The sequence below is a fragment of the Capricornis sumatraensis genome, chromosome 4 (genome assembly GCF_032405125.1).
Source record: "Capricornis sumatraensis isolate serow.1 chromosome 4, serow.2, whole genome shotgun sequence".
NCBI lineage: Eukaryota > Metazoa > Chordata > Mammalia > Artiodactyla > Bovidae > Capricornis > Capricornis sumatraensis.
This window is the reverse complement of record NC_091072.1, coordinates 157,181,828-157,208,893: the sequence shown is the minus strand read 5'-3', so window position 1 is coordinate 157,208,893 and position 27,066 is coordinate 157,181,828. Positions and strand designations below refer to the sequence as shown.

Below are 27,066 nucleotides of genomic sequence, written 5' to 3'. Positions count from 1 at the left end.
AGAAGTTGGAATGGCTGTTTCCATGGACACAATCTCCATAGTGACAGTGTGGGGGGAGGGGGGAGGGGTGGGATGATGGGAAAGGGTGGGGGGAATTAAAAGGGAGGGATAAAAATATATATATATAAATCTATTTTTAGTCTGGAAAGACTTTGTTTAAATGAAAGGTGCGCTATCCCTTTTGATTCTATTTTAAAATTATCTAGTTAAAGAACTCCAAATTTGTTCCAATGACATGAAATTTAAACATGAAATTGAACCGAACAAACTCTGATCTCACAAGGACAGGGGTGGCTTAGATCCTTGGCCCAGCTCACATAATTCAGAGACTCTAGACCTGGGGTCAGAAAAACAGATGAACCACACCAAACCATGTCTTTGTCAGTAATTTGTCTCAAAAGTGGGAAGGTCGAGGGGGAGGGAAGTGGGGGATGGTCCATGTTTTCAAGAATGGGAGAATGATGTTTAAACACAAAAATAAATCTTTTTCATTTCCAGAAACACTATTTATTTATTATTTTTTAAATTTTTATTTTTTTTCGGGGGAGGGGACATTGGCGGATGCCCCAAGGCGGAGGCCCCACGGTCACAACTGTGTCCTGGGTCCTTGGCCGGTGAGAGCCCCGAGGGTCCGACAAAGCGGCTCGGCCGGCAGGATCAAGGGACGGCCGCCCCTGGGCGCATTCCAGGCAGCTGTTGTGCCCTGACCCGCAGGGCGGACGGACGAACCTAGGCCGTAGGAGTGAACACAGGGAAGGATGGTGTCAGGTGTGGTCACGCGGGGTAAGCTGACCAGGAGCACCCACTCCACCCTTTCTTCTTTTGCTTTCACTTTTATAAAGGAAAAGGGAGCCTGTCAGTTGAGCAGCCCCACGCTACATGATTCTCTATGTTGTGTTGTTTTGTTTTGTTTTGTAAATTGTATAATTTTTAAATATCTGAGTTTTAAAAAAAGAAAAAAAGTACAAAAAAAAAAAATCTTGTTAAGGCCTTAAGAAGGGGTTAGTGCATCTTTCAGGGGTCACTCTGCCGTGGGGATAAAATAGCTGTTTCACAAACAGTTTTATTTAAAAAACAAAAAAAAAAAATCAAAAAAATAATAAACTTCATTTTAACCTTGTTTCCTTTTTTGTTTGAAGCAAACGCGTCTCTTTCTCCTCCCATTCCAGCCCTTGGGCTGGCTCTGGTTCTGCTGTAGAGGTGGCTGCCCTCAGACTGGCCCAGCCACCTAGGCCTCCCGCAAGCCCAGGGCCCTTGCAGCAGACCCTGGAATGATCCCAGCCAAGGACAGTTCTAGCCACTCAGCCTGGCGGGTGGAACTCAGCTGTGTGTGAGGATGGCCAGATTACTTGAGAGGAGGACAAAATTCCAATCAACGTGAATTTTAAAGCTTATTAAAAAATAATGCAATGTTAATGGACTTTGTTTTAGAGAACAGAAACACTGGAAGGAATGTTGTGAAGTAGAAATAAGCAATTATAAATGAGTTCTGGTGTGCTTATCAGTTTGAGGCTGCAGAAATGGCAGATTAATTTTGTTATAATGCAGTGTGGTCCATTTCTCATTTTGCTCTACCAGGATGGAGGTGTGGGTGGGTGTGCTGTGTGAGCCACGGAACCTGCATAGGAATAATGTTTTTTTATTTCCTTGGCATCCTGTCTGGTCTTGGCATTAACACAGTTCAGATGAGATTGAGAGATTGCAGGTATTAGGCTTAAACCGCAAACGTTGAACGTATCTTCAGGAAAATACTTTCCTGACAGCAAATGGTTGGTTCTTCATTTTGCCTTTTTTAAATTCTTTTGACTGGGCTGATGATACTTTGAGTAAAACACTGGTGATGGTTCCTCAAACTGGCTCCTGAAGTGACCATTCACTGGGGAGTGGCCCTGTTCCACGCCTCACTCCCAACTCTAGCTTTCCGGCTTCTGCAAGAAGCTTCAGCTGTTTGTGGGCATTTCAGCTCCTGCCACACTTTTGAGTTCTCCATATTTTTTGGACAGACTTTATTTCTAGAGCAGTTTTAGGTTCATTGCAGTGTTGAGCAGAAGGTATGGAGATTTCCCATGCATCCTCTACCCCCACACACATGCACAGCCTCCCCCAGTATCAACATTCCCCACCAGAGAAGTGCCTTTTCTTTGGTGAACTTGCATCAACACATTATTGTCATCCACAGCCCATAGTTTATGTTGGGGTTCACTCTTGGTGGTGTGCACTCTTGAGTTTGGACAAACATACAGTGACATGGGTTTGCTGTTGTTTAATCATTAAGTCCTGTCCAACTCAGTGACAACATGGACTGTAGCCCACCAGGCTCCTCTGTCCATGGGATTTCCCAGGCATGAATACTGGAGTGGGCTGCCATCTCCTTCTCCAGGATATCTTTCGACCCCGGGGTTCAAACCCACATCTGCATTGGCAAGCAGCTTGTTTGCCTCTGAGCCACCAGGGAAACCCATGATGACATGTCCACACCAATAGTATCATACAGAGCAGCTTCACTGCTGTGAAGATTCTCTGTGCTCCCTCTCTCCTCTTACCCCTGGCAACCACGGATCTTTTACTGTGTCCATAGTTTTTGTCTTTTCCAGAATGTCATATAGTTGGAGTTACACAGTATGTAGCCTTTTTACATTGGTTTCTTATTTGGTAATCGGCATTTAAGGTTCCTCCATGTCTTTCCATGGCATGATAGCTCACTTCTTTTTGTTGTTCGGTTGCTCAGGGTCCGACTCTTTGTGATGCCATGGACTGTAGCACCCCAGGCGTCCCTGTCCTTCACAGTCTCCCGGAGTTTGCTTAAACTCATGTCCATTGAGTCAGTGATGCCATCATCTCATCCTCTCTCATCCCCTTCTGCTCTCATTCTTTCCCGGCATCAGAGTCTTTTCCAGTGAGTCAGCTCTTCACATCAAGTGGCCAAAGTATTGGAGCTTCAACTTCAGCATCAGTCCTTCCAGTGAATATTCAGGGTTGATTTCCTTTAGGACTGACTGGTCCCTTGCTGTCCAAGAGACACTGTTCTCCAGCAGCACAGTTTAAAAGCATCAGTTTTTCGGCACTCAGCCCTCCTTATGGTCCAACTCTCACATCCAAACATGACTACTTGGAAAACCATAGCTTTGATTATATGGACCTTTGTTGGCAAAGTGATGTCTCTGCTTGAATACACTGTCTAGGTTTGTCATAGCTTTTCTTCCAAGAAGCAAGCATCTTTTACTTTTGTGGCTGCGGTCACATCCACAGTGATTTTGGAGCCCCAAAAAATAAAGTGTCGCTGTGTCCATTTTTTTCCCCCATCTATTTACCATGAAGTGATGGGACCAAATGTCATGAGCTTAGTGTTCTGGATGTTGAGTTTTAAGCTTTTTCACTCTCTTTCACAATTAAGAGGCTCAGTTTCTCTTCTCTTGAATATTCTGTTGCCCGGATGCACCCCAGTTTATCCATTCACCTATTGGAAGACAGTTGTTCCACTCTTTAACAATTATGAATAAAATTGCTATAAACACAAGTGTGCAAGGTTTTCTTTTTTTTTTTTTTTAATAAGCAACTGCCAAACTGTCTTCCAAAGTGGCTGCCCCAGTGCATCCCATCCACCCGCAGGGAATGAGAGTTCACCCTTGTCGGAGTTGGGTGGTCAGCGTGCTGGATTTTGACCATTCTGTGATAGGTGTGCAGTGTTGGTGTATTTTTTAAGAGTTAAGTTTTTAAATCGCGGTTCAAAACACAAGGTTCAGGTGACCGCCTTAACCTATACGTAGCCTGAGGCAAGTTCACACTGTGCAGGCAAGCTCCAGAACTTTCCTGTCTTGCCCAGCCCAGTTCCCAGAAAACCACGCGAGGAATCGGCCTGCACCCCGCGACTCCCGGCCCCGCCCCACGTTGTCCTTGAAGGCGCGGTCACAGCCTGGATCCCAGCGGGCGGTACCGGCGTCAGGTGAGACCGCTGGGCCCGCGGGGCCCCCATACCGGCCAGAGCCGGCTCCCACTCCTCCCGCGCCCCAGGCAGCAGCGGGAACTGAGGGGGTGTCTGCCGCGGGGGCGGGGCAGGGAGCGAGCGAAATGCCACCAACTTTCCCCGCGCCCTCGCTGGGCACTGCAGCTGCCCACCTGCTTTCCAGGGAGCTTGCGCCGTGTCGCCCTGGGAGTCCAGGGCCGTGTCTCCGTGCCTGGGCGCTGCTCGCCCGCCATCTTGCTGACGTCTCCCCGGACACAGGACTCAGGCCCGGTCTCGGGGGTCCGGAGGCGCCGTCCCTGCCAGGGCCAACACCTGCGACCCTGAGGTGTGCGGGGGTGGGGGGGGAGGGGGGAAGGGGAGAGAAGGGGGAGGGGTGCCCATCCCTCCAACACCAGCCGCTTCACCAGAGCAGAAGCCAGCAAGGGCCGCCTGAGCGTGTTTCTAAAATAGTAAGGCTGCAGGAACTTAAATGCTGGCCCTCGGGCCTCATAGAAGTGTATTTCCGCTGTAGAGCAGTGGTCCAGAGCCTGAGTTTTGAGATCGACCCTAATGGTGCTCTGTGACTTTGACCCACTGCTGTGACCTCTGAGATTCCAGTGCCTTGGGAACCATAAAGCCTCCGGTCTTAAATGGGGTGGGGAGCATGGGGTGTGAACAGCAGCGCCTGGCGTGTGAGTGCAGGATAATCCAAGGCTATGATTGCACAAGGATTGAAACAGGGCGTTGGCCTCATGATTGAGGTGTTCCCCAAGGCCACCCTGTCCTGGACTAGAGCCCTCATCCCCGGTGTTTGGAGGGCACTGCCTGAATAACGAGTGTATCTGTCACTGCCTTTCATACGTCCATTAGAGTGACTGTTTGCAGAGGGCATGACACAAAACAAAGGGTAGATGGGGGCAGTTTAACGGGGCCACTGTGACAAAGCTGTGACGACCATCCTGCCAGCCCCACCAGTACCACCGGACTCTCTGGCCGTCCAGAGTGGAAGATTGCTGCCGACTGGGACAGAAACGTTCAACTGAGGCCGATGGAGACCACCGGCTTGCTCTGAGAAGTCCCCAGGGCTCCCCCCGGGGTCTTCCCCTCTTGGTCTTTTCAGTGGCCTCAAAGCTGGTCTTCCTGCCTCCTGGAGGCCCAAGAACCCGAGTTTCCCACGATCCAGTCCTCTGCCAGACTAAAAGCCCCACCTGGAGCTGCCACCGTCCTGCTGGTTTGCAGTGGTGCCTTAACCCTGCAATCAGGTTACCTCGGTTTGCAGTCCCAAGCCACCCGAAGTCCTCCAGGGGGTTTTCCCAGAAAGTCTACTCCAACTTGGGGAAACCCCACAGCCCTCAAAGCCATCCCTGCAACTGCTGGCCTGGGGTGTCACCTCCCGGCTCCCTCCTCCTCTTGAGCACTTTGAAGCAGGGGCCCACCCTTGCCATCCCTCCCCCAGCCCAGCAACCGGCACAGGGTGTGTCCCGATAGAGCCCAGCAGAATCCAAGCCTTGGCCAAGGCAAGACACAGGAAAGGCTGGATAAGTTGAGCAAGGCCAGTTGGGCCCCAGCCAGCCCCACCCGCTGGCCCCAGGCCTGGCAGGAGAGTGGGGATGTGGGAATTTGGAAGGGGAGGAGCCGCTTGCACAAGCCAAGCAGGGATTGCAAATGTTGACGACCCCCACCTGGAGACCACAAGCACTCTATCCCATCAAAGGCAACCTGGGAAGAACTGGTCCTCTCACTGTTGGGGGGTGGGGTGCAAGGGAGGGAACAGGGTAAGAGGGGGTACAGGAGGGCAGAGTGCCTCCTCCAGGCTCTCAGCCTCCAGGACCCTGAACTACTCCAGCTGTGTTCAGAAAGAAAGGTTGCCTCACATACTCCGGGGATGGCTGGGGATAGCTGGGGCGCAGGGGGCTTGACCAGGCCTGCCCTGGAAATGCCCCCTGCCCCACCCTCTGAGTTCCCATGCCTTTACATTTGAATGGGTTTGGGCCTCTGAGTTCCCATCAGCTTCACTGGTTCAAAAACTCAACCTCAAATCTTACCCCTTGAGTTGTTGGAGGGTTCTGAGGCTAGCAGAACCCTGGCATAAAGTGACCAACCCCTTGCCTGGAGGAGGCAAGAGGCTGACCAAGAGGGAGTGCCTGGTGGCCGTCATTCCAGTCTGGAGGTGACACACACTCGTGCAGGGTGGTACCAAGGTTTGCATTTGCACCTTTGCTGGAGGACTGGAATAAACCAGAGTCAGGATCAGAGGGTAAGGGCTGCAGCCAGACTGGACTGGACCCACAGAGATGGGGAGGCCCAGGAATCCATTCCTTGAGGTCCTTGGCAGGCCTGTGAGAGGGTCAAGAAACTACATCCCCATCTGGTTTCCATCCCCTCGTCTTCCGAAGTTTTAACACCTGATGTTCAAAGACAAAAGCAAAGAGGAACTGAAGAGCCTCTTGATGAAAGTGAAAGAGGAGGGTGAAAATGCTGGCTGAGAACTCAACATGCAAAAAGCTAAGATCATGGCATCCAGTCCCGTTACTTCATGGCAAATAGATGGGGAAACAATGGAAACATTGAGAGACTTTATTTTCTTGGGCTCTAAAATCACTGCAGATGATGATTTTGCAGCCATGAAATTAAAAGATGCTTGCTCCTTGGAAGAAAAGCTATGACCAAACTAGACAGCATATTAAAAAGCAGAGACGTTCCTTTGCTGACAAAGGTCCATAGTCAAAGCTGTGGTTTTTCCAGTGGTCATGTATGGATGGGAGAGCTGGACTGTGAAGAAGGCTGACAGCCAAAGAATCGATGCTTTTGAACTGTGCTGTTGGAGAAGACTCTTGAGAGTCCCTTGGACTGCCAGGAGATCCAACCAGTCCATTCTGAAGGAGATCAACCCTGACTGTTCATTGGAAGGACTGATGCTGAAGCTGAAGCTCCAAAACTTTGGCCACCTGATGGGAAGAACTGACTCACTTGAAAAGACCCTGATGCTGGGAAAGACTGAAGGCAAAGGGAGAATGGGACGACAGAGGATGAGATGGTTGGATGGCATCACTGACTCGATGGACATGAGTTTAGGCAAACTCCAGGAGTTGGTGATGGACAGGGAAGCCTGGTGCGTGGCAGTCCATGGGGTCGCAAGAGTCGGACACGACTGAGAGACTGAACTGAAGGACAAATTGATGAGGAGGAAGCAGTCCCACTTCTCTAAGGACAGTCGCAGCCTATGCTAAGCCACCCTAGTACCCTGAGCTTACTGGCAGCCCAGTCAACAAGGTAAAGTGCCCACCTTCCAATTTTCCAACTCAGGAAATGGACACCTACGTGAGGAGATTCAGGAATCACCTTCAGGCCACAGGAGCTGGAAAGTCCAAGGGCCAATTTGTAACAAACTTAGGAAAGGGCCTCTGGGCCAACAAACTGGCTGGTCACGGTGACTAAGGAACTCTGAAAACAACCCAGCTGCCTCCCTACCCCCAGACTCAACTTCCCTCAGCCACAACAGGTGGAAACTGAGGCAGCAGCCAGCCAGGTGAAGGCGCCGGCACCCCCGAGAGCAGCCTCCAGGTGCAGGGAGGTCGGCTGAGTCCAGGCAGCCGCTGAGAACTAGAGCCCTTGCTGCTGGGTCTCTGGGAGTGGAAGGTGGTAACACAGGCACTCGTGGATGTGGCTGTGTGGGTGTGTAGATATGCATGTGAGCATGGGCTAGTCAGGATGTGAATGTGTGTAATGTGGTTCATGAGTGTGTGATTCTGTGTGTGTGTGTTGCGTGTACCAGTGGGAAGTGAGGAGACACCAAGAACTTTATCGGTGGTCCCTCCGGTCATTAGGTCCTCCCGCCAGCACGGGGCAAGGACCAGAACATACTTGGGAGGCGAAGGCCACTAGGAGGAGGACAGGGACACGTTCTGGGAACGGGGCTGTGGCCGCATTAGAGGCTGACAGGCAACGGGTGGTGGCAGAACCCATTCCCAAGACCCTGGATTCTTCCTCGACTCTGCCGAGCTGGGGAGTCAGGCCGGGGGAGGGCGACTTCTTGTGCTCTCCAGCCACCTCCGGAAGCACGTGGAGAGCACGTGTGAGGGACAGTGGGCGCCCGTGCGCCTCACTCTCCTTGACCCCTCTCCTACCCTTTGGCAGCACAATCTCCCCTACAGCACACCACAGGGCAGAGGGCAAAGGCCGGTCCGCCGCTCCCTTTATAAAGAGGCCCCGGACTGGTGGAGCCCCGGAAGTGAAGTGAGAGTGCCGCGCTGGGCTGGTCCTGGGTGCCTGTGTGGTGAGGAACGCAGAGCCCACAGAGGCAGCCATGGGGCTGCTGTCTGGGGACACGCTGGGGCCCCTGGCCGTGGCCGTGCTCATCTTCTTGCTCTTGCTGGACCTGATGCACCGGCGCTCACGCTGGGCCCCACGCTACCCACCAGGCCCCACGCCGCTGCCGGTGCTGGGCAACCTGCTGCAGGTGGACTTCGAGGACCCGCGTCCCAGCTTCAACCAGGTGAGGACGGAGGGGTGGGGAGTGCGCAGCGGCGGTCCTAGGGCCCCCACCTAGCAGCGGACAGTGGGTGCTGGGTGAATCCACAGGCTGGAAGAGGACTGGGCCAAGAAGAGGAGGGGGATTCGAGAGGCCTCCTGAGGGAGGGCGTTTGTTCAAGGCCCGAGAACTGTTTGGATTTTCCAAACAGAGGTCAGAGAGGACAAAGGCCAGGGGGTGGGGGGTTTTACGGCATGGCAACAGGCTGGGGATTCAACCAGCCAGCTCTTCAATTATGTGAGCCTGAGTCCCTGAGGGTCACGTTGGGAGGAAAGGTCTTGAGAATGGGGGAGATGTCTGGTCATGAGCCCTCTTAAACAGGCGAGTTGAGGTTGAGAGAGGCGCAGTGATCTGGTTCAAATCTTTTGCCTCCATGAGACCTAGGGCTTTTGTGACACCTGCACAGTCACAGCTGGGTCTGTGAGTAGGATGGTCTGATCCAACTTGAGAGCCTCAAAACTACTGGATGTAACCCCCCGGGCTCACAAGACTAGATAAAGTCCTTGCAGTTGCTCGCTGCTGGAGGGGGGCCCAGAGGTGCCCAGAGGCTAACGCCAGGAGGCTGGGCCCACATTCTGGCGGGGCCTGGGCTTGCCAAACACCCTCGACCTTTGGCCTGCAGCTGCGGCGCCGCTTCGGGAACGTGTTCAGCCTGCAGCAGGTCTGGACGCCGGTAGTCGTGCTCAACGGGCTGGCCGCTGTGCGCGAGGCGCTGGTGCACCGCAACCAGGACACTTCCGACCGTCCACCTCCGGCTGTCTACGAGCACCTGGGTTACGGGCCGCGCGCCGAAGGCAAGTGGCGAGGGCAGGCCGCGTCCCTGTAGGTGGAGGCAGGGTCGCGGACCTTGGGTGCAGGAAAGAGCCAATTAATTTGAGGGGGCGGCAGGTTGAGAAAGGAGACTGTGCCAAGCGTTGGGGAAGGAGAAATTGGATGAGGCAGAGAGCAGGGGCCTTACTAAGACAGGGCGGCAGGAAGGGGACGTCGGGGTGGGCAGGAAAGAGGACAAACTCGGGGTGGGTATTGCAGGGGCAGGCCAGGACCTTCCCCACGTGGAAACGTGGTCTCGGTTGGTAAAATAAAAAGTGGAGCCAAGACGTGCCCCTAGAAGGGGAGACTCGGGGAGCAATGCGGGCCGACGGCAAATGGGAACCGTCCCCAGATGGAAGGGGGTGTCAAATTTGGTGGGACTGGGGAGGGCGAGGCCAGTGTGGCGGAGCAGGGCCAAGGCTTTCCACAAAGAGGCGGGGCGGGGCCCGACCCGAGCCACGCCCACATTCCCTCCCCGCCCCCAGGAGTGATCCTGGCCCGTTATGGGAACGCGTGGCGGGAGCAGCGGCGATTCTGCCTGTCCACCCTGCGCAACTTCGGCCTGGGGAAGAAGTCGCTGGAGCAGTGGGTGACCGAGGAGGCCTCGTGCCTCTGTGCCGCCTTCGCCGACCAGGCCGGTGAGTGAGTGCTGGGGCTGAGGGACTTGGAAAAAGTTTGGAGAGGTCTGGGAGAGAAGAGATGGAGGCGTGCCCTACCTTGCACCGTCCCCTTCCAGGACGCCCCTTTAGCCCCAAGGAGCTCCTGAATAAAGCAGTGAGCAACGTGATCGCCTCCCTGACCTTCGGGTTCCGCTTCGAGTACAACGATCCTCGCATCGTCAAGCTGTTGGACTTGATTGACGATGGGCTGAAAGAAGAGTTTAACTTAGTGCGCCAGGTGAGGGAAGAGAGCTCCATAGAGGCGGCCTCGGTCCTCCAACGGGTCCCCCCCAACCACCCGGAGGAGGACTTGTGTAGAGGGCCAGCGCAGGAAAGGGCTTTCCCGGAAAGGCACCCGCAAGGAAAAGGCCTGGAACTGGGGAGGGGCTGGGCAGGAATCAGCGGGGTAGGAGTTAGCGTGCTTAAAGGTGGGAATTCTTTCATTGGGAGGGACCGGTACCCATAGGATGTACATTTTAGGTTTATCTTTTGGGCTCAGGGCCAGGATAGAGGGGCAGGGACTGAACTTAGGGAGGAACAAGGTCGATGGTGGGGACACTGGACGAGGCTGGGACCTGACTGCTGAGCGCCTGAGCACAAGGAGGTCCCACGGCCCCACGGCTGTGACCCGCACAGGTGGTGGAAGCTGTGCCTGTGCTCATGCGCATCCCAGGGCTGGCCGCCAACGTCTTCCCAGGGCAGAAGGCCTTCATGGCCCTGATTGATGAGCTGATCGCCGAGCAGAAGATGACCTGGGACCCAACCCAGCCACCCCGACACCTGACCGACACCTTCGTGGATGAGGTGAAGGAGGTAAGGTGATCGGAACAGGGATGTGTGTTGAGGGCCCTGGAGGCAAACTCGGGCCTCTTTATCACCCAGGGATCAGACACCTGGGCTGACCTGAGCAGGGTGGGAGGCCATGTGGGGACTTCACCTCTGTCCCTGAGCTTACCTTCCCGGTGTGACCCAGGCCAAGGGGAACCCGGAGAGCAGCTTCAATGATGAGAACCTGCGCCTGGTGGTGGCCGACCTGTTCTCCGCTGGGATGGTCACCACCTCGACCACGCTGGCCTGGGCCCTCCTCCTCATGATCCTGCACCCAGACGTGCAGCGTGAGTCCAGCCCGGGGTGGGTGCTGGGAGGACGAGGACAGGACGAGGCCTCTGAGCTCAATTGGTTTGGCCACCAACACCAGCTCTGTGCAGAGCCTGAGCCCCAGCTCTGATGTCACAGTGCCTCCTCTGAGTGGACGCAGTGCTACCCGGGCGTCAGGAGGAGGCAGGAGCCCAGCCCTTGGGTCTGACAACCACGAGGACACTTGTTTTCCAGGACGGGTCCAGCAGGAAATCGATGAGGTGATAGGGAAGGTGAGGCGACCAGAGATGGGGGATCAGGCCCTCATGCCCTTCACCGTGGCCGTGGTCCATGAGGTGCAACGCTTTGCGGACATCGTCCCCCTGGGATTGCCCCACATGACATCCCGTGACATCGAGGTGCAGGGCTTCCACGTCCCAAAGGTAGGCCTGCGGCTCCCCCAACCCCGCCTCCGCACCACCTGCCACCTGGTAGCTGCAGTGAGTGTTGCCAAATGTGGCCAGGACTGGAATCCAAGACACCCTGTCCTCATGGCCAAGGTATTTAATGTCCCAGCCTGGGTGGCTGTGGACGAGAGCAGAGCAGGGCTGGCTCTGTCCACTCAAGAGCCCCAGATCGGGCAGGAAAGACAAATTGGAACGTGTCACAGCATTGGAGGAGGCCGGGCGCTAAGGGGAAGTAAGGGCACCTTGCCATGGGCAGAGGGATGGTGCTGAGAAGCGTCTTGGGCTGAGTTACTTGAAGAGTCCGGGTGTGTGCCAGGCAGTGTGTGTGCTCATGCATGTGTGGTGGCAGGGGTCTGGGCACCCCCCCGGCCAATCGAGACCCACCCATGCCAGACATTTGCCACCAGGGGACGACACTCATCACCAACCTGTCGTCAGTGCTGAAGGACGAGACCCTCTGGGAGAAGCCCTTCCGCTTCCACCCGGAGCACTTCCTGGATGCCCAGGGCCGCTTCGTCAAGCAGGAGGCCTTCATACCCTTCTCCGCAGGTATCTTGGGGCTGGTGGGCTGCCCAGTTTGCTACCCCATTCTGAGGGGTCTTGGAGGGGGAGACCCTGGCTTACAGAGCCCCTGTGCCCACCCACAGGCCGCCGCGCATGCCTCGGGGAGCCCCTGGCCCGCATGGAGCTCTTCCTCTTCTTCACCAGCCTCCTGCAGCACTTCAGCTTCTCGGTGCCTGCTGGGCAGCCCCGCCCCAGCGACCACGGTGTCTTTGCCTTCCTGGTGACCCCAGCCCCATACCAGCTCTGTGCGGTGCCCCGCTAGAGGCAGGCACCCTGCCCCAACCCACTCCTCAGCCATAGCCCTGATGCTCAATAAACCACTGTCTGGTGGCTCCATCCTGACTTGAATCTCACCTGGGGCCCCTGACCAGCCCCTGGCAGTCACGTGGCCCCAGCAGTTCCCCAAAACCAGCCCCGCCCCCCGGCCTGATTCATTCTTACCTGGCATTTGACCCTGTTTAACAGATGGTTGTACTGAGGCTCAGAGTGCCTGGGGTGTACTGTGAGATGGGTGTACTGAGGCTTATACCCAGACACCCTGGGAGACCCAACCTTGGGTACTGGATGTAGTGACGAAGCCTATATAATCAGGTCCTGGCTTCTGCTGGAGGGGCTCACATAGGCTGGGGAGAGATTTCAGGCCCCCATGAGATAAGGGGGCCCATCAGCTCACACACGAGGCCTAGCCACAGCCATCTGGCTCCACAGGTCGCAGCCAGCACGTGAAGTCTGCAGAAGGTGAGGGGGGGCACTGGGAAGCGATATGCCGGGTGAGCCCCCAGCGCTCAGTGCTCTTGAGGCCGGAGCTCTTCCCAGGAGGGAGCCACCTCCCTGGGCCTCTTTATAGGATGGGCCCCTTTCCCTGCCCCTTAAGGACACTCATCCCCCAGCCCCTGCCCAGTAGGACTTGCCACTCACGGCCGCGCTAGAGCTCGGCTCCAACCCGGGGCTCCATCCTCTGAGGGGCCAGGTGAGGCCGGGCTCTCAGGAGCCTAGGCAGGGGCCAGAAATGAGCCCGTGTGGACTGCGGCCGTGCCCTGGGGCAGGGTCAACCTCGGATCCTGGGACAGTGGGATGGCAGAGCAGAAGGAAGCCCTCAGAGCTCAGAGGAGGACAGCCTGGCTCTCGTCCTTGCTGTGCTACGACACCATGTGACCTTGGGCTTCTGTTTCCCCTTCAGCCAGTAGGAGGTTTGCCTCTGATGCCTGCCGGGCCCTGTTTTTCTGCGCCGACTCTGAGGCTGTGACCTTCTCAGCCTGGAGCCCCGGCCAAGGGCAGGGACCCCCATTCTCCAGCTCCAGCCCCCAGTCTGGTCTGCACTGAGCTCACACAGACACCACCCAAGGGCTCTAACGACTGTCTGCTCACCAGAGTCTTGGGCAGACTCCTTGGCACATTGAGGTTAAGAGCTGGGAGACACCAGTCAGGCAGGCCAGAAGCACCAGCCCCTGATCAAGCCAGCTGTGCCTTCATGACAGTCAGCTCTCGACATTCAGGGAGCCTTGTCTGTCCCTTGGCACAGACTCAGAACACCAGCCAGGGCCCCCTTGAGTCTCCAGCATACCCACATCGAGGGCTTAGTGGCAGGAGGAAGTGTTCCTGCAGCTTGTTGGGACAGGGGCCATGGACGAAGCCACACTGGGTTTGCAGAAACTTGAGGACCCTGAAAGGAGGAAACTGGGCCTGCAGAAGCAACAACTGTGGATTTATTGGACGCAGGGTCAGTCGTGGCTCTGAGTCTTGGGGATGTCAGAGGCGGGGCACCATCCCAGCCAGAGCTTCCTCAAGAGCTGGGGGACCCAGCCCCCGGGACTTTCCTCCATGATGTCCTCCCCGGAAACCTCTAAAAAGCACAATCAGACACGCCCTGTGGGTACCTTGCTGGAAGGAACTTTGCCCAGGGCTAGGGTACCCTCTGCTGCCAGGAGAACACATCAGCATTGCTAAAAGGGCAGTACCTTCCACCAGCCCAAGGGAGTGACCTCAAGTCCTGCCAAACCAAGAAGGAAGAAGGACACAAGTGGCCTTTTCGGGAAAGACAGGGCATCAGACTACCTGGGCTTCATCCCCGCCCCCTCCCTGGGCCAGGACGGTCAGGGAGGAACTCAGCTATCTGTGACCTCTGCAGGGTCCCTGGGGTGAGGGAGCAGGGCAGTCCTGCTCACAGGGTGGGGTCTGCTGTCTTTCCTGAAACATACACGGCCGTCTCCTTTTGGGCCTTGTTATTCTCCTAGGAAGGGAGAAGGGGAAGGGGGTGGGATGAGGCAGGTTCTATATTGTGTAGCCGGGGAAACAGGTCTCACTTCACGAACAGTCGGGTAAGACCAGGGTTCAGATCCACTCGTTGCTCAGACCATGTCTGCACCTCTCAGCTGCACACAGAGCTGTTGCTCCACCGGATTGGAAGTTTGACTCAGTGGTCTTGGGGTGCCCTGGCCTCCTCTAACCGTTGCCACGGTGGCATGAGCCTGGCCTTTCCACTCCACCCTGCAGAGCCCAGGGGCTTCCCAGGAGGACCCACATGGGGACCGTGTTCCAATTGAGCACCAGGGTCCTTACCTGCCATCCTGCAGTCCCTGCCACCTCTTCCTTCTCAGTCACCCCCTTCGCACCAGGAATGAGGCTGGCTGGTTCCTCCCCCAGGGCCCCCACCTGCCTCTCCTCCCTAGACAAGACAGCAGTCTCCTCCTTGGGGGCAGCATCTTCCGGTCCTCGCATTGCCTTGGGGGTCATGGCCTGCAAGGTGGGGCAAGAGGGCGCTATATGGGCAGAAAGGCCCTCTGATGCCCTCCGCATCCCCTCCTGCTGTGCACACTTGGAATCAGCATCCCCTACTTCTGTGCACAATTGGAGTGCGCAACCCCAGCTTCTGTGCACACTTGCAGTGTGCACACCCTGCTTCTGTGCACACTTGGAGCGCGCAACCCGCCTGCTGTGCACATTTGGAGTGCGCACCCCCACCTGCTGTGCACACTTGGAGTGTGTAGCTCTTTGTTTTTCCAGGGAAGCCCCTCCCTTCTCAGCTCGAGGTGTGGTCGGGTTGTTAGTGTCCTAAAGGAGCCCCCCTACTATCCCTGGGGCCCTGATCATGCGCTGGACGAGTTCCTGTCTCAGCGAGCACTGGCAGGGGACAGCCCCCAGCCCCCGGCCCTTCCTCGCCAGGCCTCACTTACCTCAGAGTCATGCTTCTTCCCACTCCTGACTCTGCGTCTCTACAGAGGGAAACGGACCGTCACATACAGCTGAGAGTGCCCGGGGTCCTTCCCTGCCTGCCTATCCTCTCTGTGTGTGCCCACCAGGAGGCCCAGGACAGCCGCCCCACTCCTGGGGAGAAGGAGTCTCCAGCCCTGACCCACCTGAGTGATCACGGGGTAGCACTTATCCATCGGCCCCCACACTGGCCTTAAGGTCTCCCCGATGGGCTGTATGACAGGGAGAAAGAGAGAAGGCTGAGGTGACGTGTCAAGGGCTCAGTCACGCATTGGTCCACGTCAGTGCATGCTGCAGACTCTGAAGACTGCAAGGGGTTTCAGGAAGCCTCACACTAACAAATGATTGATGTCTTTAAACATAAAACGCTGCATTCACAAAACAAGGACGGGTGCTAAAATAACAATGTTCCAACAATAACCTCTAACTCCTTCTTAAATTTCATTTTGGCTGAATCGGGCCTGTTGTGGTGCATGGACTCTTCATTTCGGCGCTTGGGCTTTTTTTTTCTCTCTCTAGCTCAGTGCACAGGCTCTTCTCTAACTGCTGGCCATGGCCTTCGTTGCCCCATGACATGTGCGATCTTAGTTCCCCGCTAGGGATTGCATGGGCATCCCCTGAGTCGGAAGGTGGATTCTTAGCCACTGGACCACCAGCAAGTCCCTCCAACTTCTAATTCTTCAAAAACAGAAATATGATCATGGGAATTAAAAATCCAATCACAATATAGAGGATAAAATTGAAAAAGAGTTTCTCCCAGAATAGAGAGATCAGGCACTGCAAAGGCTAAATCACAGATCTTTCTGAAAGAAGGAACAGAATCAACAAACTGGGGTGGCAGGGAAAATCCCAAATAAATTCCATTCATGTGTTATTGAGAATTTTCCCAAAGATGCAGGACCTGAGTTTGCAGAGAGAAGGAATCGCCAAGTCTCCAGGAGAATGGATGAAGGAGACCCACCCCAGATGAGGTCATCAGTAAATATTGAAACACCTAGGATGAAAAGAACCTAAAAACTACCAGATATGAAGAAAGAAGTCTATTAAGTTTCATCAGACTTTTCAACACCAACCTTTGAAGGAAGAAGAAAATGAGTATCTTCAAAATCTGCGAGAAAATTGTTTCTAGTCTAAAATTCTGTACATAGTCACACTGACTTACATACGCAGTAAGACCTTTTCAGACAGGTAATATCTAGGACTACCCCTCAGGAGTATCTCAGCATTACCCCTCAGCACACCTGCAGGTTGTGCTGACCGCAAAATAAAAGATAACATGGGCTCCACATGTGAACAGAGTGATGTACTCACCAGAATGACGGTGAAGGGAGGTCCCAGGACAGCTGAGCCTCCGACCTCAAGGACGTCTGTCAGGCGGGAAAAGGGTGGAGGGCTCCAAGAAATACGTCCCCAGCGAAATAATCATATTGATAAACCACCTAACTTGTCTTAAGTGTATAGCAAGGAGATTGTTTTTAATAGACAGTTTAGATGTATTAATTATAGGTTCAGAGAAAACTACAGTTTAAAAAAGAGGAGAAACGCAAAATTGTACAGAAAGAAAGACTGATGATAGTATACTACCTGACTCAGGAATACTGTTTGCATATTTTTAACATGTAAACCCTCAATATTGAGCTAAACAAAATGATGCCCCAAGCCTACTAGAATGACTTCAAAAAGGAAAATGCTGGAAATTTTAGGAAACAAACAGATCCTCTCGTTCTTTGCTGGAGAGAATGCAAAGTGGATACCAGCACTTTGGAAAGTTTCACAGTTTGCTAGGAAACTAAGTACACATTAGCACAAGACCCAGGCACCCCCTGCGCGGTGCTTACCTGAGTGAAAGGAAAACCTATGTTCACACAAAACTTGTACATGACATTACAGTGGTTTTATCTGAAACTGCCAAAAACAGGAAACAATCCAAATGCTTCTCATCCAGTCGGCGGCCACACCGCAGGGCATCCATACTCCGGCCAGCTACTGGGCAATGAGAAGGAACAAACTACCGTGGACCACGCGCAGGCGTCCTGTGCTCAGTGAGAGGCTCAGAGCCACACCCGGGGGCGGCCCTGTGGCCCAGCGGCTAGGACTCTGTGCCTGCACTGCAGGGGCCGGCGTTTCATCCCTGGTTGGGGAACCGAGCTCCCCAGGCCTGCTGCCTGGCCAGATAAATAAGACTAGGTGCTGGGATGTTTCCAGTTATATGACCCTCTTGCAAAGGCAAAACTATGGAGCCAGAAAACCATTGACTGGGTGCCAGGGGCTGGGAGAGGGGGAAGGGTATTAGTGAGTATGGGGGAATTAGTATTAGTGAGTATGGGGGATTTTTCTGAACTGATTGGAGCTGTTCTGGATCTTGGCTATAGTGGCAATTTCACAGTTGTATACATCTGTCAAAACTCACAGAACGCTACATTAAAAAGAATGGATTTCGTTATATTTAAATAGTTCCTTAATTTTAAAAAAATGAATTAAAAAGAGCCAACTTTGTGGGAGAGGAATTTAAAAGCCAAAATGATATAAAAGTCAGCAAAAAAAAAAAAAGCGAAAATAATACTTAAAAACTTTTAACAACTAAAGATGTCTTTACTCAAAACACTAAAAATGCCGAAAACTCGGATATAATCATGAGGAAGACTAGAGAGAGGTGAGGCGTCTGCTGGAGGTGGCACTAGGTGTTCAGTTGCTACAAGAGCTAAATCCTCACCTTTGGTTGTAATAATTCATTAGATAATGTTTAAATCTCATCAATCAAGATAAAGCAGGATAAGCTTTCTATTTAGAACACAGGAGGCAAAATCAACGGCTTCAGCCAGAAAGGTTTCCACCCCGGGCTGTGAGAATTGTGGGTGAAGAGGACCAGGACAAACAGCAGACTTTTTCCAAGTCTTAAAACTTCGATGCATCAAACTATGTACACACATATCTTTGATGTCAATAAAGTTTTTAAATGCAAGTTTGGTTACTGAAAATAAAAACATTAAGGAAACAACCTAGGACTCTGTCTCTCAAAGTGAAAGCTGCTCAATCGTGTCCAACTCTTTGCAAACCTACGGACTATTCAGTCCATGGAATTCTCCAGGTCAGAATACTGGAGTGGGTTGCCCTTCCCTTTTCCAGAGGACCTTTCTGACCCGGAATTGAACCAGGGTCTTCTGCACTGCAGGCGAATTCTCTACTCACTGAGCTATTAGGGAAGCCCTAAGGTACCTCCCCACCTGGGCCTTAGGGGCTCTCCAACCTCTGACAATCACTCCCTAACTCTGTAGCCCACACGTCTCTGTGCTGCTGGGTCACAGAGAAGCTTGGCCCCGTGAAACTCCTCTCTTCCCAGTAGCGCCAGAGGGAGAGCAGGGGGCCTCCAGAGACCAGGCATGTGACTCTAACGTGTCACCTTGGGCAGCCTGGGTCCAGTCACTGTCCCTCTGGGAGCCTAAGTTTCCTCCTCTACAAAGCAGGAGCTGCTGGTGGAGGCGAGGAGAATGGATACACATGCATGTATGGCTGAGTTTTTTCACTGGTCACCTAAAATTACCACAAAGTGTTAATTGGCTATCAGTTCAGTTCAGTCGCTCAATCGTGTCCGACTCTTTGCGACCCCATGAATCGCAGCACGCCAGGCCTCCCTGTCCATCACCATCTCCCGGAGGTCACTCAGACTCACATCCATCGAGTCCGTGATGCCATCCAGCCATCTCATCCTCTGTCATCCCCTTCTCCTCCAGCCCCCAATCCCTCCCAGCATCAGTCTTTTCCAATAAGTCAACTCTTTCCATGAGGTGGCCAAAGTACTGGAGTTTCAGCCTTAGGATCATTCCTTCCAAAGAAATCCCAGGGCTGATCTTCAGAATGGACTGGTTGGATCTCCTTGCAGTCCAAGGGACTCTCAAGAGTCTTCTCCAACACCACAGTTCAAAGGCATTCTTCGGCGCTCAGCCTTCTTCACAGTCCAACTCTCACATCCATACATGACCACAGGAAAAACCATAGCCTTGACTAGACAGACCTTAGTCGGCAAAGTAATGTCTCTGCTTTTGAATATACTGTCTAGGTTGGTCATAACATTTCTTCCAGGAGTAAGCGTCTTTTAACTTCATGGCTGCAGTCACCATCTGCAGTGATTTTGGAGCCCAGAAAAATAAAGTCTGACACTGTTTCCACTCTTCCCTATCTATTTCCCATGAGGTGATGGGACCAGATGCCATGATCTTCGTTTTCTGAATGTTGAGCTTTAGGCCAACTTTTTCACTCTCCATTTCACTTTCATCAAGAGGCTTTTTAGTTCCTCTTCACTTTCTGCCATAAGGGTGGTGTCATCTGCATATCTGAGGTTATTGATATTTCTCCCGGACATCTTGATTCCAGCTTGTATTTCTTCCAGTCCAGCGTTTCTCATGATGTCCTCTACATAGAAGTTAAATAAGCAGGGTGACAATATACAGCCTTGACATACTCCTTTTCCTATTTGGAACCAGTCTGTTGTTCCATGTCCAGTTCTAACTGTTGCTTCCTGACCTGCGTACAGTTTCTCAAGAGGCAGGTCAGGTGGTCTGGTATTCCCATCTCTTTCAGAATTTTCCACAGTTTATTGTGATCCACACAATCAAAGGCTTAGGCATAATCAATAAAGCAGAAATAGATGTTTTTCTGAAACTCTCTTGCTTTTTCCATGATCTAGCAGATGTTGGCAATTTGATCTCTGGTTATAATTGGCTATAACCCAGTACAAAATAAAGTTTCCCTTCACCATTCACCTGAAACTGCCACCTTTCCTGGCTATACTCCAACACACACACAAAAATGCTGCTGGGGGGCTGCCAGGTTTCACCAGATGGACAACCCCTCATCTGGCTAGTGACTCTCAGTGGACATCCAGCTTCCATGTGTGTTTTCCTGATAAAGGGCTGGGAGTAGGGGCTTCAGGCACAGGTCCTTGGACCTGCAATGTCCAAGAGGATATGTGACCCCAGGCAGGTGTCCTGCTCACCACCACCCCCTTCTCGTACGAATGTGGAACCATATTCCAAGGCTACTCACACAGTAGGGGTCATCTGTTCCTGTCAGTTCGTCTAGGTTCCTGCCCCGGACCCTGAGATGAGCTTACGGCCATAGATCCCTGAGGTGACTGTACAGCCAGCCCGAGGGGGTCGGGAATGGGGGTGGTAGAGCGGGGCTTTGACACTTTCCTGAGAACACAGGGAATTTCTCCAGAGTCCTCACACACACACACACACAGTTGGTTAATCGTTTCCGATCAAGCCGAGTGAGCGGTCTTGTGCTACGTGAGACAGTCCCCATAGCCCCTGACAGAGGTCCCCACCTGTGATGACTCCACAGCGATCTCATGGGCAGGGGCTGTTTCCCCAAAGACCCCTGAAAAGAGCAGGACACCACGCCGGCAGGTAGATGAAGAAAGGCTAGTTAAAACACTTAAAAGAGTAACATAACTATTTTTAAATGTGGATGTTTACAATATGTTAGAAATGGTAGATTTTTAAAGTATTTTGATGTGTGATGAAAGACATTAGACATTAACTTACAAATGTGTGAGGGGACAGTTATTCAAAAGATATAAGTAAATATTTGAAGATCACTTTTGTAGAATATGACTTGGTTATGTGTTTTGAGGGGGGAGTTTGGGAGTTTTTTGGGAGGATGCCTGGATTTTAGTGGCTCAGACAGTAAAGCGTCTGATTACAAGGCGGGAGACATGGGTTCTATCCTAGGTCAGGAAGATCTTCGGGAGAAGTAAATGGCAACCCACTCCAGTACTCTTCCCTGGAAAATCCCATGGAAGAAGCCTGGCAGGCTACAGACCATGGTGTCTCAGAGAGTCGGATATGACTGAGCCAGTTCACTTTCACTAACGGATTTTGGAAAACAACCCTGGTGCCTCCCTACCCCCAGACTCAACTTCCCTCAGCCACAACAGGTGGAAACTGAGGCAGCAGCCAGCCAGGTGAAGGCGCCGGCACTCCCGAGAGCAGCCTCCAGGTGCAGGGAGGTCGGCTGAGTCCAGGCAGCCGCTGAGAACTAGAGCCCTTGCTGCTGGGTCTCTGGGAGTGGAAGGTGGTAACACAGGCACTCGTGGATGTGGCTGTGTGGGTGTGTAGATATGCATGTGAGATTGGGCTAGTCAGGATGTGAATGTGTAAATGTGATTCATGAGTGTGTGATTCTGTGTGTGTGTGTTGCGTGTACCAGTGGAAGTGAGGAGACACCAAGAACTTTATCGGTGGTCCCTCCGGTCATTAGGTCCTCCCGCCAGCACGGGGCAAGGACCAGAACATACTTGGGAGGCGAAGGCCACTAGGAGGAGGACAGGGACACGTTCTGGGAATGGGGCTGTGGCCGCATTAGAGGCTGACAGGCGACAGGTGGTGGCAGAACCCATTCCCAAGACCCTGGATTCTTCCTCGACTCTGCCGAGCTGGGGAGTCAGGCCGGGGGAGGGCGACTTCTTGTGCTCTCCAGCCACCTCCGGAAGCACGTGGAGAGCACGCGTGAGGGACAGTGGGCGCCCGTGCGCCTGACTCTCCTTGACCCCTCTCCTACCCTCTGGCAGCACAATCTCCCCTACAGCACACCTCAGGGCAGAGGGCAAAGGCCGGGCCTCTGCTCCCTTTATAAAGAGGCCCCGGACTGGTGGAGCCCCGGAGGTGGAGTGAGAGTGCCACGCTGGGCTGGTCCTGGGTGCCGGTGTGGTGAGGAACGCAGAGCCCACGGAGGCAGCCATGGGGCTGCTGTCTGGGGACACGCTGGGGCCCCTGGCCGTGGCCGTGCTCATCTTCTTGCTCTTGCTGGACCTGATGCACCGGCGCTCACGCTGGGCCCCACGCTACCCACCAGGCCCCACGCCGCTGCCAGTGCTGGGCAACCTGCTGCAGGTGGACTTCGAGGACCCACGTCTCAGCTTCAACCAGGTGAGGACGGAGGGGTGGGGAGTGCGCAGCGGTGGTCCTAGGGCCCCACCTAGCAGCGGACAGTGAGTGCTGGGTGAATCCACAGGCTGGAAGAGGACTGGGCCAAGAAGAGGAAGCGGATTCGAGAGGCCTCCTGAGGGAGGGCGTTTGTTCAGGGCCCGAGAACTGTTTGGATTTTCCAAACAGAGGTCAGAGAGGACAAAGGCCAGGGGGTGGGGGTTTACAGGATGGCGACAGGCTGAGGATTCAGCCAGCCAGCTCTTAAATTATGTGAGCCTGAGTCCCTGAGGGTCACGTTGGGAGGAAAGGTCTTGAGAATGGGGGAGATGTCTGGTCATGAGCCCTATTTAAATCAGGCGAGTTGAGGTTGAGAGAGGCACAGTGATCTGGTTCAGATCTTTTGCCTCCATGAGACCTTGGGCCTCCCTGCTCCCCTCTATGAACCTGGGTTTCTTCACCTGTAAATAGGATGCTAACTTGGCCTGCTGGCCATTTTGTGATGCTTGCACAGTCATAGCTGGGTCTGTGAGTAGGATGGTCTCATGCAACTTGAGAGCCTCAAAACTAGTGAATGTAACCCCCGGGGCTCACAAGACTAGATAAAGTCCTTGCAGTTGCTTGCTGCTGGAGACGGGCCCAGTGGTACCAGATAGAGCCAGGAGGCTGGGCCCACAGCCAGGCGGGGCCTGGGCTTGCCAAACACCCTCGACCTTTGGCCTGCAGCTGCGGCGCCGCTTCGGGAACGTGTTCAGCCTGCAGCAGGTATGGACACCGGTAGTCGTGCTCAACGGACTGGCCGCTGTGCGCGAGGCGCTGGTGTACCGCAGCCAGGACACTTCCGACCGTCCACCTCAGGCACTCTACGAGCACGTGGGTTTCGGGCCGCGTGCCGAAGGCAAGCAGAGAGGACAGGCCACGTTCCTGCAGGCGGATGCAGGGTCGCGGACGCTCGGTGCAGGAAAGAGCCAACGAATCTGAGGGGGCGGCAGGTGGTGAAAGGAGACTGTGCCAAGCGTTGGAGAAATTGGATGAGGCAGACAGCAGGGGCCTTACTAAGACAGGGCGGCTCAGGGCCACGGCGAGAGTGTAGGGGACATTGGTGTGGGCAGGAAAGAGGACAAAGTCGGGGTCGGCAGGGCAGGGGTAGGCCAGGACCTTCCCCACGTGACAAACGTGGTCTCGGATGGTAAAATAAAAAGTAGAGCCAAGATGGGCCCTTAGAAGAGGAGCCTCGGGGAGCAGTGTGGGCCGACAGCGAATGGGACCAGTCCTCAGATGGAAGAGGGTGTCAAAGTGGGCCGGATTTGGGAGGGGAGGGCGAGGCCATTGAGGGCGGGCAGGGCGGGGAGCTTCCCGCACGGGGGCGGGGCTGTGAGCCGATCCCCGGGAGGGGCGGGGCCAGACCCGAGCGGCTCCCAAGTGTCCGCCGCGCCCCCAGGAGTGATCCTGGCCCGTTATGGGAACGCCTGGCGCGAACAGCGGCGCTTCTCCCTGTCCACTCTGCGCAACTTCGGCCTGGGGAAGAAGTCACTGGAGCAGTGGGTGACCGAGGAGGCCTCGTGCCTCTGTGCCGCCTTCGCCGACCAGGCCGGTGAGTGAGTGCTGGGGCTGAGGGACACGGAGGTCTGGGAGGTTTGGAGAGGTCTGGGACAGAAGAGATGGAGGCGTGCCCTACCTTGCACCGTCCCCTTCCAGGACGCCCCTTTAGCCCCAAGGAGCTCCTGAATAAAGCAGTGAGCAACGTGATCGCCTCCCTGACCTTCGGGTTCCGCTTCGAGTACAACGATCCTCGCATCGTCAAGTTGCTGGACATGATGGAGGACCTGTTGAAAGAAGAGTCTGGCTTAGTGCGCCAGGTGCGGGAAAGGAGCTCTGTAGAGGCGGCCTCGGTCCTCCAGCAAGTCCCTCCCCACGGAGGAGGACTTGTGTAGAGGGCCAGTGCAAGAAAGGGCTTTCCGGGATAGGCACCTGCAAGGAAAAGGTCTGGAAGTGGGAGGTGGCAGACAGCCCAGGTGGGAGAGGCCTGGCGGGCTCAGCGCGCTTAGGGGTGGGAGTAGGCTTTCACTGGAAGGGACCGGTATCCATGATATGTACTTTTTATGTTTATCTTTTGGGCCTCGGGCCAGGATAGAGGGGCAGGGTCTGAACTTAGGGAGGAACAAGGTCGATGGTGGGGACACTGGAGGAGGCTGGGACCTGACTGCTGAGCGCCTGAGCACCAGGAGGGCCCAGGTTCCAAGGGCCCTAGGCCTGTGACCCGCACAGGTGGCGGAAGCTGTGCCGGTGATCCTGCGCATTCCAGGGCTGGCCGCCAAGCTCGTCCGGGGGCAGAAGGTTTTCATGACCCTGATTGATGAGCTGATCACTGAGCAGAAGATGACCCGGGACCCAACCCAGCCACCCCGACACCTGACCGACGCCTTCCTGGATGAGGTGAAGGAGGTAAGGTGATCGGAACAGGGATGTGTGTTGAGGGCCCAGGAGGCAAACTCGGGGCTCTGTATCACCCAGGGATCAGACACCTGGGCTGACTGGAGCAGGGTGGGAGGCCATGTGGGGACTTCACCTCTGTCCCTGAGCTTACCTTCCCGGTGTGACCCAGGCCAAGGGGAACCCCGAGAGCAGCTTCAATGATGAGAACCTGCGCATGGTGGTGGCCGACCTGTTCGTCGCTGGGATGGTCACCACCTCGACCACACTGGCCTGGGCCCTCCTCCTCATGATCCTGCACCCAGACGTGCAGCGTGAGTCTAGCCTGGGGTGGGTGCTGGGAGGACGAGGACAGCCCAAGGCCTCTGAGCTCAGTTGATTTGGCCACCAGCACCAGCTCTGTGCAGGGCCTGAGCCCCAGCTCCGATGTCACAGCCACTCCTCCAAGTGGACGCAGTGCTACCCGGGCATCAGGAGGAGGCAGGAGCCCAGGCCTTGGGTCTGACCACCACGAGGACACTTGTTTTCCAGGACGGGTCCAGCAGGAAATCGATGAGGTGATAGGGAAGGTGAGGCGACCAGAGATGGGGGATCAGGCCCTCATGCCCTTCACCGTGGCCGTGGTCCATGAGGTGCAACGCTTTGCAGACATTGCTCCCCTGGGAGTGCCCCACATGACATCCCGTGACATCGAGGTGCAGGGCTTCCACGTCCAAAGGTAGGCATGCGGCTCCCCCAACCCCGCCTCCGCACCACCTGTCACCTGGTAGCCACAATGAGTGTTGCCAGGTGTGGCCAGGATTGGAATCCAAGCCACCCTGTCCTCATGGCCAAGGTACTTAATGTCCCAGCCTGGGTGGGCGTGGACGAGAGCAGAGCAGGCCTGGCTCTGTCCACTCAAGAGCCCCAGGTCGGGCAGAGAAGACAAACTAGAACGTATCAGAGCATTGGAGGGGCCGGGCACTGAGGGGAAGTAAGGGCACCCTGCCATGGGCAGAGGGACAGTGCTGAGAAGCGTCTTGGGCTGAAAGTTACTTGAAGAGTTCGGGTGTGTGCCACACAATGTGTGTGCCCATTGTGTTTGGTGGGAGGGGTCTGGGCACCCCCCCGGCCAATCGAGACCCAGCCATGCCAGACATTTGCCACCAGGGGACGACACTCATCACCAACCTGTCGTCAGTGCTGAAGGATGAGACCGTCTGGGAGAAGCCCTTCCGCTTCCACCCGGAGCACTTCCTGGATGCCCAGGGCCGCTTCGTCAAGCAGGAGGCCTTCATACCCTTCTCCGCAGGTACCTGGGGGGTGGGGTGGGGTGCCTGGTTTGCTTCCCCATCCTGAGGGGGTCTTAGAGGGGGAGACCCAGGGTCACAGAGCCCCCGTGCCCACCAACAGGCCGCCGCGCATGCCTTGGGGAGCCCCTGGCCCGCATGGAGCTCTTCCTCTTCTTCACCAGCCTCCTGCAGCACTTCAGCTTCTCGGTGCCTGCCGGGCAGCCCCGCCCCAGCGACCATGGTGTCTTTGCCTTCCTGGTGACCCCAGCCCCCTACCAGCTCTGTGCGGTGCCCCGCTAGAGGCAGGCACCCTGCCCCAACCTGCTCCTCAGCCATAGCCCTGATGCTCAATATAACCGGTTTCTCCTGGCTGCATCTTGACTTGAGTCCCACCTGGGGCCCCTGCCCAGCCCCTGGCAGTCATGTGGCCTCAGCAGTCTCTCCAAAACCAGCCCTAACCCCCGACCTGATTCATCCTTACCTGGCATTTGACCCCGTTTAACACATGAAGTGTACTAAGAATCAGAGTGTCCTGGGGTGTACTGTGAGATGGGTGTACTGAGGCTAGAAGGTTGAGCTGGGTATACTGTGAGATGGGTGTACTGAGGCTTATAACCAGACACTCTGGGAGACCCAACCTTGGTTACTGGATGTAGTGACAAGGCCTATATAATCAGGTCCTGGCTTCTGCTGGAGAGGCTCACATAGGCTGGGGAGAGATTTCAGGCCCCCATGGGATAAGGGGGCCCATCAGCTCAGACACCCACATTTCAGGCCTAGCCACAGCCACCTTGCTCCACAGGCCGCAGGTCAGCCAGCTCCTCAAGTCTGCTGGCCCAGAAGGTGGTGGGATGGCGGCCTGGGAAGCGATATGCCGGGTGAGCCCCCAGCGCTCAGTGCTCTTGAGGCCGGAGCTCTTCCCAGGAGGGAGCCACCTCCCTGGGCCTCTTTATAGGATGGGCCCCCTTTCCCTGCCCCTTAAGGACACTCATCCCCCAGCCCCTGCCCAGTAGGACTTGCCACTCACGGCCGCGCTAGAGCTCGGCTCCAGCCCGGGGCTCCATCCTCTAGGGGCCAGGTGAGGCCGGGCTCTCAGGAGCCTAGGCAGGGGCCAGAAATGAGCCCGTGTGGACTGCGGCCGTGCCCTGGGGCAGGGTCAACCTCGGATCCTGGGA

General features: G+C 55.0%; 3 protein-coding genes across 3 annotated transcripts; 2 read left to right on the top strand and 1 right to left on the bottom strand.

Annotated features, from left to right (window-relative positions):
* Nucleotides 1–4,127: 4,127 nt before the first annotated feature.
* Nucleotides 4,128–12,362, top strand: LOC138079055 (cytochrome P450 2D14). The gene is made up of 10 exons (XM_068971870.1): nucleotides 4,128–4,289; nucleotides 8,081–8,438; nucleotides 9,097–9,268; nucleotides 9,770–9,922; nucleotides 10,021–10,181; nucleotides 10,580–10,756; nucleotides 10,917–11,058; nucleotides 11,276–11,463; nucleotides 11,895–12,036; nucleotides 12,135–12,362. The coding sequence occupies exons 2-10, from the start codon at nucleotides 8,250–8,252 to the stop codon at nucleotides 12,311–12,313; spliced, it is 1,503 nt and encodes a 500-aa protein (XP_068827971.1). The 5' UTR covers nucleotides 4,128–4,289; nucleotides 8,081–8,249; the 3' UTR covers nucleotides 12,314–12,362.
* Nucleotides 12,363–13,772: 1,410 nt separating this feature from the next.
* LOC138078812 (uncharacterized) lies at nucleotides 13,773–21,661 on the bottom strand. The gene is made up of 8 exons (XM_068971551.1): nucleotides 21,560–21,661; nucleotides 21,182–21,323; nucleotides 20,588–20,640; nucleotides 15,408–15,473; nucleotides 15,225–15,263; nucleotides 14,611–14,787; nucleotides 14,241–14,281; nucleotides 13,773–13,896 (listed from the first exon to the last, which is right to left on the bottom strand). Exons 1-8 carry the CDS (start codon nucleotides 21,659–21,661, stop codon nucleotides 13,773–13,775), a joined length of 744 nt encoding a protein of 247 aa, XP_068827652.1.
* A 284-nt stretch (nucleotides 21,662–21,945) lies between these two features.
* On the top strand, nucleotides 21,946–26,353 carry LOC138078811 (cytochrome P450 2D14-like). The gene is made up of 10 exons (XM_068971550.1): nucleotides 21,946–22,190; nucleotides 22,914–23,085; nucleotides 23,629–23,781; nucleotides 23,886–24,046; nucleotides 24,456–24,632; nucleotides 24,793–24,934; nucleotides 25,152–25,338; nucleotides 25,391–25,455; nucleotides 25,636–25,911; nucleotides 26,013–26,353. Exons 1-10 carry the CDS (start codon nucleotides 22,002–22,004, stop codon nucleotides 26,189–26,191), a joined length of 1,701 nt encoding a protein of 566 aa, XP_068827651.1. The 5' UTR covers nucleotides 21,946–22,001; the 3' UTR covers nucleotides 26,192–26,353.
* Nucleotides 26,354–27,066: the final 713 nt, after the last annotated feature.